This window comes from Hibiscus syriacus, unplaced genomic scaffold (genome assembly GCF_006381635.1).
Source record: "Hibiscus syriacus cultivar Baekdansim isolate YM2019G1 unplaced genomic scaffold, ASM638163v2 tig00015152_pilon, whole genome shotgun sequence".
NCBI lineage: Eukaryota > Viridiplantae > Streptophyta > Magnoliopsida > Malvales > Malvaceae > Hibiscus > Hibiscus syriacus.
In genome coordinates this window covers 105891-119804 of record NW_024062352.1, presented here as the reverse complement: position 1 = coordinate 119804, position 13914 = coordinate 105891, and the positions used below count along the sequence as shown (strand labels likewise).

The 13914-nt window shown below is 35.3% G+C and overlaps 2 protein-coding genes across 2 annotated transcripts; both read left to right on the top strand.

Annotated features, from left to right (window-relative positions):
* Positions 1-2887: 2887 nt before the first annotated feature.
* Positions 2888-9217, top strand: LOC120207722 (DEAD-box ATP-dependent RNA helicase 13-like). Its single transcript, XM_039207146.1, has 15 exons — positions 2888-3122; positions 3850-4101; positions 4833-5017; positions 5101-5295; positions 5755-5931; positions 6048-6433; positions 6623-6803; positions 6887-7009; positions 7101-7217; positions 7323-7427; positions 7570-7710; positions 7956-8021; positions 8291-8449; positions 8737-8818; positions 8902-9217. Exons 1-15 carry the CDS (start codon positions 2921-2923, stop codon positions 8952-8954), a joined length of 2424 nt encoding a protein of 807 aa, XP_039063077.1. The 5' UTR covers positions 2888-2920; the 3' UTR covers positions 8955-9217.
* Positions 9218-9891: 674 nt separating this feature from the next.
* Positions 9892-13847, top strand: LOC120207721 (carboxyl-terminal-processing peptidase 2, chloroplastic-like). Its single transcript, XM_039207144.1, is given in 14 exon segments — positions 9892-10069; positions 10563-10920; positions 11008-11068; positions 11070-11155; positions 11413-11495; positions 11657-11865; positions 12052-12120; positions 12439-12557; positions 12858-12933; positions 13009-13050; positions 13126-13234; positions 13333-13430; positions 13527-13620; positions 13693-13847. Coding segments are annotated over 14 exon segments (1638 nt in total). The 5' UTR covers positions 9892-9961; the 3' UTR covers positions 13819-13847.
* Positions 13848-13914: the final 67 nt, after the last annotated feature.

Here is a 13914-nt window from a genome sequence, read left to right as displayed (position 1 = left end):
GATGCATTCTTTAACATGTGCATCGATGCACTACCCATGCATCGATACACCAATCACCTTCGATGTTTTCATTTTAAGGGGGTGCATCGATGCACTAACTGTATTCGATGTTTCCATTTTTAATGGGTGCATCGATGCACTTCCTGTGCATCGATACACACTAACAATTTCTGGAAATACCCTTGATGCATCGGTACACATTGAATTTACATCGATGCACATAGCCCAAAATTCATTTTTATGCCCGAAAATCCACTCTTTTCAGCTTAATACTTCTATTTTAAGCCCCTATCATGTCATTAAACTCAATTACCATTACTTAAACCAACTTATATCCATAAACCATCTTTATCTTCCATATCTCATCATGATTCTTAATTTTTAAGAATCTTGCTAAACTTTCAACTTTGTTATTAGTCATTTCTAACTTCATATATCTCTTATTCTTACTGATGACAAGTCAAATTCCTTCTCAAATTTCACTTATTAACTCCTTTCCAGAAATTCATCTAAAAACTCATTTTCTTTAATCTCTTCTATATATTTCATCTTGTTGTTTTAGAACAAATTAAGCTTTCCTTAAGCTTAATTATCATCTAATGATCATAACCCAACCTTAAAATCAATAATTAATCAACAAACAAATAAACTCACCTTTGAGTAAAGCCTTCACGTATGAAGAAGAGAAGAGAAGAGAACTCTGGAACCTTTCTATCTTCCCACGTGGTTTCCTTATCTTATAAGGAAAATAAAAAAATATTCCTTGTCAAATGACCCTTTTGCCCTTCAATTCATCTAATAATTACTAACAACTTTTATGATTTATTTCCAAATAAATCAATGAACTAATCCATGGTTCTACTCTAGTCACCAAATTCTGAAACTTTACAATTTGATCACTAACCCGGTATTGAGGATGTTACAGATTGTGTTACTCTGTGAATAATACCATGTTGTGAATAATATTCATCAAATGCTTCAATGTATTCACCACCACTATTACTTCTTATCATCTTAATCTTTTTATTAAGTTGGTTTCAACTTCTAATATACATAGGATAAATATCTATATAACTTCGTTTTATACTCTTTTAGCAAATAAACATAACAATACCTTTGCAATAATCAATAGAGGTTAAAATTATACAATTCACTTAATCATTTTTAATTTTTATTAATTTGATCTTTTTGGCATTGGGTAAATAAGATTGGGTATATATTTTTATAGTGCTTCTTAATTATTGAAAATATACATATTATCCATGCACAACACAATCTCTCAAACTTAAAAGAACAACACTCTCTTATTATTAAGGCGAGTCAATGAATTCAATGTCCTCGTGTGGATACATCATGCATATCAGAACATGTGTGAGGCACCATCAAATCTGTGTATCTCTAGTTGAGCATCAACAAAGTTTATCCTGAGTTGAATAACGAAGGAATAACTTGTAGCTTCCGTACCTCGGATTCTTACTGGACTAACTCTTCAAACCTTTCAATTTCTTCAATACATTTATTGATTTCCTTCTCAACAGGATGATACATCGGCAATTGATGAATCCATCCTAAAGGCAACAATGCTGCAATAAACTGTTCAAAATTCCAACAGGCAAGCTTGAATAATCCCCAGATTTTATCCCAAGCAAACCAGCCAATCCAACGCCCCAAAATCCGCTAACTGTGTTGCCAAAAAGGAATTGAAAGACCTTCACAGCCTCGAGGATCTTGAACTGTTCAATAGTTTCAGCTAAACCACAAAAACAGAGTGCAAACACTTCGTTCGGTATTTGAAAAACATGCGCGTTGATCTGTTTTACCAAAATGAGGTCAAGCAAAAGTGAAGTTGCATACACAAATTGTATCCCACCAACAAGTTTTCTCACGGGGATTTGTTTCCAGTAATGGTCATAGATCACGGTCAATGAAAGAAGCATCAACTGGCCGACCACTTTTGACGTTCCGATCACTGAAAGATCGAGGTCCAGACATTGTCTTTTAATATAAACATTAAAATATTTAAAATATTTTTAAATAATTGACAACACACACGCAAATATTCATGCTCTTAATCTCTAAGAGATTATTTGATGAGTTTTAATATTGACAATTAGTTGACATAGTAAGATGATACAATATATCTCTTAAATAAGATTAAAAATTTAAAAATTGACATTATGAATATAATAAATTAGATTAGAAGAGTCGTCATATAATATCATATCTAAATTAATCAGTTGAGAGATTAAAAACTAATAATAAATCTAAGAATGTATATTTAATATTTTCTTGTTAATGTTAATCTCACAAATTTATTTTATGTTTATATTTTCATTTTGAGTTATTGTCTCGTATATCCTCAAATTATTATACTCATTTAAATTAGTCCTAAACTTTTAAATGTTTTTATTTTATTCTAAATTTCTTCAAACTTTTTAATATTCTAATTTTATCACCAAATTATGATCTTCATTCTAAATTGGTCTCTAAACTTTTGAACATTTTAATTTCATCTCAAACTACCATTATATGCTAATCACATTATGTGTTAATACACTTATTAGAACAATCTATATACCATTGAACTTTTAATTTCTCCAATTATAATATTAAATATCGATTGCGAAAACAACATTTTTTATGTGTCTATTGACGTGTTGTTAAAATTTTAATAATCCAAAATCAAAATATAATATTATAATTAAAAAATAATTTTTTATTTAAATAATATAAAACTTTAGTGATATATGATGTAGTTTAGTCTAAATTTTATGTTACAAACATATCATGTAAAGCATTAAAAACATAATGAAACGGCACAGGCTAAAGCATAGAACGATCTTATAAAACCAAACCAAAACCTTCTCCCCGATTTTTGTTTTAAGAACCATTATTTCGGCGGACCAAAACCTTCACAGCCATGGCGGCTCTTTTACCGCCGCAACGACATGAAGAAAAGGAACCCGTTTCACTTCCAGAGAAGAAAAGAAAAAAGAGAAAGAGAACAAAACATGACCCAGAACTTGAAAGACTCGACTCGCTCCCTTGGAACTCTTCCCTTCCCAACGAAGAAGAAGACGACGCCTTCTCTCTCTTCATTGGCTCCGGGGACCTCGATGGAGGTTAGGCCATACTAAAACAGCAAGATTCCATGTCTTTCGTTTTGTTAGAACGTGTTAAACTTTAGAGCTTGGTTATTATTAGTTTGAATTATTTCGTTTGTTTTAATTTTAACAACGAAGTAATTTGGCTTAGTAAATGTTTTTATCTATTTGTTACTTAACATTGGTTTTGGAGCTGAAGGGATGTTTGTGTTTATGGGGTTTTAGGTGCTGGAGCTTATTATGTGTTCAGTTTATCTTTGTTGTTTTTAAGGGATTGGACTTCAAAATTATAAACTAAGTTAATCAAAGTGATTTTTATCATACTGGTGGATATTATGTTTTGACCATGTTGGTGGTTTTTATGTTTTCAATGTGAAGCAATGATGTAATAAGGTTAGTAAAGAGACAATGCTGTAGTTGTCTAGTGTCTTCATAGTATAAAATAGCGGCTGTGGCATCTGTCGGTGTAACGGTTGCGGATGCTACGGACGTTACGTAACATGTTGCGGCTGTCGTGGGCGTGATTTTTGAACGTGTTGCGGTTGTCACGGGCAGTTGCGTTGCCTTAATATTGCGTCGCGGTGACCTTTAAAACCGTTACGATGCGGCCGTTACACTGCGTTGCGGCCGCAATTTAATACCATGAGTGTCTTGCCATTCTGAAAATATGATTGTTACAAGGTTACGGTTGCAGGGTTGGAGCTTGTTCCTAGTTTGTAACTTTTGTTGATTTTGATGAATGCAGGCTTTCTTTCCCTTGAAGAGATTAACGAATCTGAATATGGTTTAGACGGGCCTGGAGTTAAGAAGAAAATATCTAATAAGAAAAAAAAGAAACAAAAACTTGAGGACTTCACTGAGGGTTCTGGTGAAGATGTTGAAGCTGATCCTGCAGAAGGAATGGCAGAGGAGAAGAATGCCAAGGCCAAAAAAAAGAAAAAGAAGAGTAAGAAGAATAAGACAAAGGCTGTTCAACAAGAGGATGAGCCTGCAACTGGTTAGTGCTTCAAGTATTTCGGTTTTAACCCACTTATTAAACTATTAAGTGTGTTTATTTGGTAAAAGTTGTTTAATTAACAGGCATTTTCTACTTCTAAGTCCCTTTTGCTTGTGTGCCAACATTAAGCTTAATTCAACACGTTTACATCCTTTTGTTAGCCTTTTGGGAATTAATTAAGGGTAAGCAAAACTCGACTTGGAAAACTGATTTTTTCGACTCAACTCGAAAAAATTTCAAATTCGAGTCAAGTTATTAAATAGAACTCGATTAACTCGAAATTTTTAGTAATTAGTGATCTGGTTTTCAAGTTTGAGTCAACTCTGTATGATATATGTATATCACATAAAAAATATGAAAAAATATATATGTATATTGCATATGGTTATAGAAAACCGTTTACATTGGAATAAAATAGAACCATAATATTATAAACATTTACAACTAAATTTAAACTAAAACTCGAATAACTCGACTTGACTCGAAAAAATTTCAAATAAAGTTTGAGTTATAAAGTAGGACTCGTCAACTCGAATTTTTTTATTCGACTCGACTCAATCGAGTGCTCACCCCTTGCAGTAATAAGTTACTGGGCTACTGGTGTGCTTTAGAATAGTTTGTTACTTCAAGTTGTTAACATGTCAGTGATGGTTGGGCTCTTGTTGATTTCCGGGTTAATACTCGATGTAATGGAAGATGTTATGAACCCAATATTATAATTGCATTTGCAGTTATTGACAACAAAGACAATGAGGAAGAAGAGATGCCTAATGAGGATGAAACTTACCCTGAATTTTATGAATGGAATGAGTTGAGACTTCACCCTCTGCTTATGAAATCAATATCTCGGATTGGGTTCAAGGAACCTACTCCAATACAGAGAGCTTGTATTCCTGCTGCAGCTCATCAAGGAAAGGTTTGTCTAGATTCTTGTTTGAAACGCTTTATGGTCAACAATGATATCTCTTTCATGGTGATGGTAATTCTTGTATGGGATAGGATGTTATTGGTGCTGCTGAGACGGGATCTGGGAAAACACTAGCCTTTGGCCTGCCCATTTTCCAACGTCTCTTAGAAGAACGGGAAAAAGCTGCAAACATGCTCGAGGAGAAGGGGGAGGAAGCAGCAAAGTATGCTCCAAAAGGTGTTTTGCGAGCTCTTATCATTACTCCTACTAGGGAACTTGCTCTCCAGGTATTAATAATTGTCTTATTGTTGCTTTTGTTAAGTATCTTAGTTTCCCGCACAGAGTGCACCAAGCCTTTTCCACCCCATAGGGCTGTCTCAGTTGCCAGTATGGTTGGATAAGAATAAACAATTTTTTATTTAGTCTATTAAAAGCCGAATGTTAGAGCTTTATAAATTTGGACATGTGGACCGTGGAGGCCTTACCTTATTTTCACAGTCCACTGCTTTTATTATGCAGAAGCCTCAGCCCTTAGGATTCTATTTATAGTGGCTTCAGCAGCTTCATATACTCATTTGCAGCACCTAGCTTGTTAAGTGTTTGCTGCAACTGTAAGCATCAAAATGCAAAACTTAACCATGATTTGATGAAAAATCATTGTGCTTTGAGAATGACTATGATGTTATTCTGTTCCTGTTTTACTCAATCAAGTTGAAGTTTTAAATATTTTTATTTCCTTTCTCCAGGTTACCGATCATCTTAAGGAGTTTGGCAAGGATATCAATGTTAGAGTGGTTCCTATTGTCGGGGGCATGTCCGCAGAGAAGCAAGAACGGCTATTAAAAACAAGGCCTGAGATAATTGTTGGAACTCCAGGGAGATTATGGGAGCTTATCTCAGGGGGAGAAAAACATCTTGTTGAGGTTAGAAGTGAAATGATTTTTGTTCAAAGCAACTGAATTTTGTTTCAAGTGTTTTATTTTGGAATTTGAGTTGGTTAAAGTCGAACACCATTTCACTCTCTTTTTTATTGTGGCAGTTGCATTCATTATCTTTCTTTGTATTGGATGAGGCTGATCGAATGGTTGAAGCGGGACATTTTTGTGAGTTACAGTCAATAATTGAAATGCTCCCTATGACCAAAGGTGCTACGGAAGGACAATCTCAAAACACACAGAATTGTGTTACAGTTTCAAGCTTATCAAGGAAAAAGAGACAAACATTTGTGTTTTCAGCAACTTTATCACTTTCTGCTGATTTTCGTAGGAAGCTAAAGCGTGGTTCATTAAAATCCAAGCAGTCCACAGAGGGGCTGAATTCTATAGAAATTCTATCCGAGCGAGCAGGAATGAAACCCAATGCTGCTATTGTTGATTTGACAAATGCATCAATTTTAGCAAAGAACCTTGAGGAATCTTTTATCGAGTAAGTGCTTTACCTATATTTTGTTATTATTGTTATTATTAATTTTCTCATAGACCTACATTCCATTTGATTTATTGTGACTAAAGATCAAAGATGCTGATTTGAAAATTAGAATAATACATCTGCATTTATGTTATAGAAGTATCTTCTTAAAGTAGCAAAATAATTCGTTTATCATGAATTTCCCAGATGCAGGGAAGAAGATAAAGATGCCTATCTGTATTACATTTTGAGTATTCATGGAGAAAGGAGAACAATTGTTTTTTGTACATCAATTGCAGCTTTGCGTCACATTTCTTCAATATTGCGCATCCTTGGCATCAATGTTTCAACACTTCATGCTCAGATGCAGCAGCGAGCTCGCTTGAAGGTTTCATTTCCATAACTACGTTTACTATTCCCATCGTTTTTGCTTGAAATTACCCCCTAACGTCGGTTCTCTTTTTGATGCAGGCCATTGACCGTTTTCGTGCAAATGAACATGGAATTCTTGTTGCCACTGATGTTGCAGCAAGGGGCCTTGATATTCCTGGTGTTCGAACTGTTGTCCACTATCAACTTCCTCATTCGGCAGAAGTATGTCAAAATTTGATGCCCGTCAGCAAGTTTTAGTTAATATTCTTCTAGTCTTGTGGCCCAATCTTGATTATAATTTTTTTGGATTTAGGTTTATGTCCATAGAAGTGGAAGAACTGCTAGAGCTTCCTCTGATGGGTGCAGCATTGCTCTTATCTCACCAAATGATTCTGCAAAGTTTGCCTCTCTTTGCAAATCATTTTCTAAGGTACTGATTTGGAGAAAAGAGTTCCCGATTCTTCTTTAAATTAAATAGATTCTTAGTGTATTTTTGACTTACATGCTTTATGATCGCATTGTCTTTGATATGCAGGAAAGCATCAAACGATTTCCATTAGAAAGCTCATACATGCCAGAGGTCATGAAACGTTTATCTGTAGCACGCCAAATCGACAAGATCTCACGGAAAGACTCTCAGGTATATAAATTTTAATAATTTAGCTATCTTAAAAGCTACACTACAATGCGGCGTGTGGGTACCCCCCACCCCCCCCCAAAAAAAGTTCTCTTTGAATTTTACATTTAATTTTCGATCTTAATATTAATTTTCTTTTCTTTAGGAAAGGGCAAATAAAAGCTGGTTGGAACGTAGTGCAGAGTCTTTAGAATTAGTAGTTGAAAATTATGACAGCGAGGAGGAAAGAGTGAAGAATTTCAAGCAAAAGAAAGCCTGCTCTGTTCACTTGAAGAAGTTACAACAGGTGTTTCACATGCTATGAATAATCATTGTAATCTATGTAACTCAGACTTGGGTGTATATGTCGAAGACGTTTATTTTTAACTTTTCGAAGTTTTCCCATGTATTTGAAGGGTCATATCCCCAGGCTCATATATGAAAATATGCCAATTATAAGTGTCATCTATGGGTACTTGTGAGAAAAAATTAAGAGCCGGAGAAATATTTTACTGTACTCTGAATTCTGACTTTTCTTTTTTTTTTGTGCAGGAACTTGGTGGATTAATTTCACGACCACTACGTCCGAAAACATTTTCACATCGTTATCCAACTGCAGTAAGTTCTTAACAGTTTCTTTTGCACTGTTATCAGTTTCTTTTGGCATTTTACTCGTTTTTCTGTTCTGTGTTTCCTACACAATTTTGCGAGTAACTTTCTGATCTTACAAGTTTTGCTGTTAAAATGTACACCGTTTAGTTGGTTAACAATAGAAAGTTTTCATAAAAGCTTCATGACAGAATTCGACTTCTCTGTGCATTTTCTCCTGAAATTTTGATTGCATTAGACAACTTATAATTTATGCTGTTCTGTTTATTTTTTTCCAGGCTGGTGTTACACATCTTATACAGCATCAATTTGAAGAATTGGCTAAGCAAAAGGGAGATGATAACTTAGTTCCGGGTGAAAACAAGAGACGGAAGATGGTGGTTATAGGTCAAGATTGTGTCGAACCACTACAGGCACTTCGGAGTGCCGGTCGTGAGGTAGTGAATTTAATGTTTTAGTTTCACTTTTACTTGCCTAGTTTTGTTCTTTTCCCCGAAAACCTTGTTGTTTACGAATTGGATTTATTTCCGTACCAAAATGCGAATCAAGTGCTTGACATGGGAAGTTGAATCATATATAGCACCCGAAATGTCTCTCTAATGTTTGAAACCACGATAGATACCAGATTGAATCCAACTAATTACGATGATAACCGGTAACATAGTAGCATGTCATCGGGTCCAATTTTGCTTCGACTCCTAACAGTGAACTCTCTATTTCTCAGGTGCTCATGGATGGAAAAGACATGTCACAAAAACGAAGAAATGTCGAGAATTTGAGAAGAAAAAGGAAAGAGGAGAAGAAACGTATGTATTCTCTTTCTTGATTTCTGTTTGTGCACTCACTTTCAAGAGAATGTTGTTAACATTTTTGTTATCTGATGTTCCAGGTTTACGCGACCAGCGTAGAAAGCAGAAGAAACAATTTCAAGGAAGACAGTGAGTAGTATCTATCCCGGCTTCTCTTATTTTTCATGTTTCCAAGCTTACGGGATGGATCAAAGTGTCGGATTCGGAGAGTGTTTAACACAGATACTATCAAAATATATATATTATTTGCAGAATCAAGTGTCCGTAGTAGTGTCCAACATCGGTATGGACGAAGAATTTTGATTACTCTGAAAACTCGAGGTGAATTTCGGATTCGAGTATATGTCCGGTGTTATTAAAATCAAATTTTTATATGCTTTTTCAAGTATTTGGAGAGATGAAAATCCATATGCCATTGCATCTTACAAGATGCATCAAACATGGGTCGGTACAGACAGAATCTGAGCTTCACTTCATATTGCTATGTGAAACTGTATACGAACGAACGTTGTAATTTAGTATTTTCAAAGTTGAGAATGTTTCATGAGTTTCGTTCATGCAATCAACTATCAAACTTTATAATTTTCGGTATAATATAATGTTTTATACGATTATAATACTAGAAAATTAATTGAAATATGATATACATATTGTGCACACGAGAAGTACCCCGACTTCTACATGCTATTGGATTGTGGCACAAAACAAACGATCTTTGTAGTAAATAAATTATTGTTATTCTCATGTTCGAGCATCACAAAAGGGATGTGAGCGTTAATCAAATAGTTGAAAGTTACCTTTAAATGAATATTATTTTATACTTAAGGGAAAAATCTTTAATCAAATTAGATCAAAACTTGTCAAAGCCGAGAAAAATTATTATCTATGTAATTTAATAATTTTATATTCATCCTAAATAATTTGTCTTTGTAATTTAGTTAAACATTGTAATGTTTAAATTAGAAGTGAAATTTTCAAAATTTAAATTTTATAAACTAAATTAATTAAATATTCATAATTCAGGGACTAATGAAATAATTTAACCAAGAAAAACAAAGACCAAGTGTTATCTTCAAAGAATAATCGATAAGGAAACCGAAATGAAAAGCGTAGAAAGGGAGTGGAATTTGTGGGGCTACCATGGAAGTGCTAACAAGCTCCTCTGCTAATTCTGCGTATCCTCGTTTCGCTCTATATAACCCCAATAAGCCATCTTCTTTCACATTCAAGTCCATCATCATTTCTCCGGTAAAGTTTTCATCTTCACGACGACTATCCAATTGATGGTTTCTTATGTAGGATTAATGATTGAATGTTTTTATCATAATTTAGAGATTACAGAATGAAAAACGGGGTTCTGATTTGGAAAGATTATGACTTGAACTGTTCGAACCTACGGTGTTCTAGTGGCAACGTTGCTATTGGCAACCGAGCTAAGACTCGGTCTGCAAGTTTTGAATTTGATTCGGTGGCTGTTTTGGTAGTTTGGATTGATTTAAAACTGGTTTTCCCCCTCTTTAATGGGCCTCGATTGCATTTTTTTATTGGCAGTTTATGTTTTCATGAATTGTGTTGCTTGGAAAGATTTCTGATCACATGATCATCAGTGTGAAGTTTCGGCAATGGAGATGCATAAAGTATAAACTATGAACGGCCTTTTATTTTTCATCAAATGTTAGCCTGGAACTTTATTATTCCTCTCAAACTGAATCTTTTGAATGGATGTGTGAATTACTTACAGGTTCATCCAAGGAATTCTTTTCCTGGACGGAACATTGAAGCTCGATTATTGTGTCGGATCTCGTATAAAAGGACTAATCTTGACGAGTCTCGAAGATGCATCAGTTCTGATGCGCATTCTAAACCTGAGTTCTGGTTTTGCACATTAGGTAGACTGAACAAAAGTTTTCCATCTCAGTCTGGTTTCTTTGCATTGAGGCATGGACACCCACTTCAATCCTGGAAGACGGGTAGTCATCAAAAGGTGACGAGCCATTCACAAAAAGTCAGACAACATATCTCTGTTGTTTTTGTTCGCTTAGTCGCTGCTATGTTGCTGGTTACTTCAGCTTCCGTTGCTCTAAGCAGCCCACAGTCGTGTAAGTTCTATTTTATGTAAAATAGTCTAGTGCTACAAGGGTTTCTTTTGTTTAGATTTTTCATACCAATTCGTTTTTATTGTACAGGGGCGCTTTCCGAGGAAAATCTTCTCTTCTTAGAGGCATGGAGAACAATAGACCGTGCATATTGACAAAACTTTCAATGGACAAAGTTGGTTTCGTTACAGAGAAGATGCTCTTCGAAATGAACCAATGAACAATAAAGAAGAGACATGTATGCAGTCATCTTACAGTTTGTAGTTTGCTGCAACTAGATTAGCATGCATACAAAGAAACGGACTGCAAACAGACTAATATGCATCATTTTGTGTGAATTGCCGAGTCCTTTTTATTTTATTAAGTTCATAAATGTTGACCTGATGATTCATTCAATATTATAATTGTTGCATTAAGAGATATTATGTTCATCTTCTTGTTGCGTTTGTAATCATTATCCTCACTTTTAAGTTCTATTTACATATTTTCTTGCAGACACGGCCATAAGGAAGATGCTTGCCACACTGAATGATCCTTTCACTAGGTTTCTAGAGCCGGAGAAGTTCAAGAGTTTGCGGGTATGGGGCTGTTTTTTCTCTCTCTCTCTCTCTCTTATATCTTCACTAATTGTATTCTAGCCTGAATAATTATTCAACATTGAAATATTGTTCTTTTTTCCACCAGAAATATTTGGTTGAAATCAGTTTCTGTAAAATTTCTTATATTTCTCTGAAGGCAGTCTGGAACTCAAGGGTCTCTAACAGGTGTAGGGCTATCAATAGGTTACCCAACTGGATCTGAAGGATCTCGAGCTGGGCTCGTTGTTATTTCAGCTGCTCCTGGGGGACCTGCAAATCAGGCTGGCATTTCATCTGGGGATATTATCTTGCAAATAGATAATACAAGCACGGAAAGCATGGGCATCTATGATGCTGCAGAGAGATTGCAGTAAGCATGTTACACGCTTCGGTTGAAACCTTATCAGCTTTCATCTATATTTTCGTATTGAAGAAATATTTATTCAGCTGTAATAGAGATATTTCCTTCAATTTTCTTTGTATGTATGTGTGTCTTGATTTGTCGGTTGCTTTTCAGTTATTTACTATTGTGCTCTACTTCTTGACTAAACTACAGGGGACCAGAAGGAAGTTCAGTGGAATTAACAATTCAAACTGGGCCTGAAATAAAGCACTTAGCTCTCAAGTAAGTATTTCATTTGAATATCTTATGATTCATTTGAATATCTTATGATGCATATGAACTCGATATATCAATAACTATATCTGAAATTATACTGATGTTAATTGATTCAGCATCCGAACATGTGTATCAGTTTCATTATTATTCTTTCCAAATTGAATGAGCTAGAATATGGGAATATGGATTTTGTCATTTTTATTCTTAGTTATCACCTTGTGCTCCTTGTAATTAAAGAAGGAAAAAATATTTTACATGGTTAATTTTTTGTACCTATTTCTTTAAAGATTTAAGATTGACCCATCGGCGACTACAATTTTCTAGGCGAGCGAAAGTTTCACTGAATCCTGTAAAGTCAAGGCTATGCGAGGTTCCTGGTTCAGAAAAGAGCTACCCCAAAATCGGGTACATTAAGCTAACGTCATTCAACCAAAATGCTTCTGGTAAGTGGAGATATTGACTGCAAATACCCCTTTTTGTCTAGGATTTGGGCTGAAGCCATGGAACTGTATGTGGTATAGTTTTTTATTTCATAAACACGATATACTTCTGAATTCGTCTCTTTGTGCACACAACCTCCTTTCATTTCTTTATATTCTTTGTTTTCTTGTTCACCTTTTTCTGGTTTGGTTGTACCTCTTTTCAGCGTCATTAGCTTCTTTCGGAGGAGTTCTCGGAGATAACCCTCCTTTCCTTTAGTTTATATATAGAATATCATCCTAAAGAGTTTGCATTTCCTGTAGCTGCTGTCAAGGAAGCGATTGATACTTTAAGGAGTAATAGCGTTAATGCCTTTGTATTAGACCTTCGTGATAATAGGTAATTTGCTTTCGACATGATCCGTTTTAAACTTGCTCTTTAGACAGGCTTTCTAAAAGATTAAATTTGCCTCAGCGGTGGGCTTTTCCCAGAAGGCATTGAAACTGCAAAGATTTGGTAAGTTAAACCCTTGAAATGGAACGGTTCTTTTATACATGGCACATGTTATCATCATTAGCTTTTACGGAACAGGTTAGACAAAGGCGTGATTGTGTACATTTGTGATAATCGTGGTGTTCGAGATATATATGATACGGATGGAAGCTCTGCAATAGCAGCTTCTGAACCCCTAGCTGTCCTGGTAAGCTCGGTTTTTCCGTCAAGCTTGATTTAGTTTATGTATGTGTGAACAAGTGAGAGAGGAAGGATCATGATCTCCATCATCTGAATCCCCATTAGGTGAACAAGGGCACCGCGAGTGCGAGTGAAATTTTAGCGGGCGCATTGAAAGATAATAAGCGTGCTGTATTGTTCGGAGAACCGACATATGGGAAAGGGTAATTTACTGTTTTATCTTTTTCAGTGTTTAAACAAGTATACCAATCCTATATTCTTCTAGCTACTAACCAGAGTGATGCATTCTACGACTGCAGTAAGATTCAGTCAGTTTTTCAGCTATCTGATGGCTCCGGATTGGCTGTTACAGTAGCTCGTTACGAGACACCTGCACACAACGACATTGACAAGGTTTATGTCTGATCTCTAGGTCTCTCTTTCCTCTATTCGCATGATCGTCATTTCATCTGTTATTCCATGTAGGTTGGCGTGATCCCGGACCATCCTCTGCCGAACTCATTTCCGAAGGACGATGATGGTTTTTGTGGCTGCCTTCAAGACTCTGCATCTGCTTGCTATGTCAATAATGTTCAGCTATTTTCTAGATGACAATTGTGCTTTCCGGGGAAGATCATTCTTTGTGCAATTTGATTAAACTTTAAAAGAAATATTTATAACAAATCAAATTTAATTAACTAGTTAAAA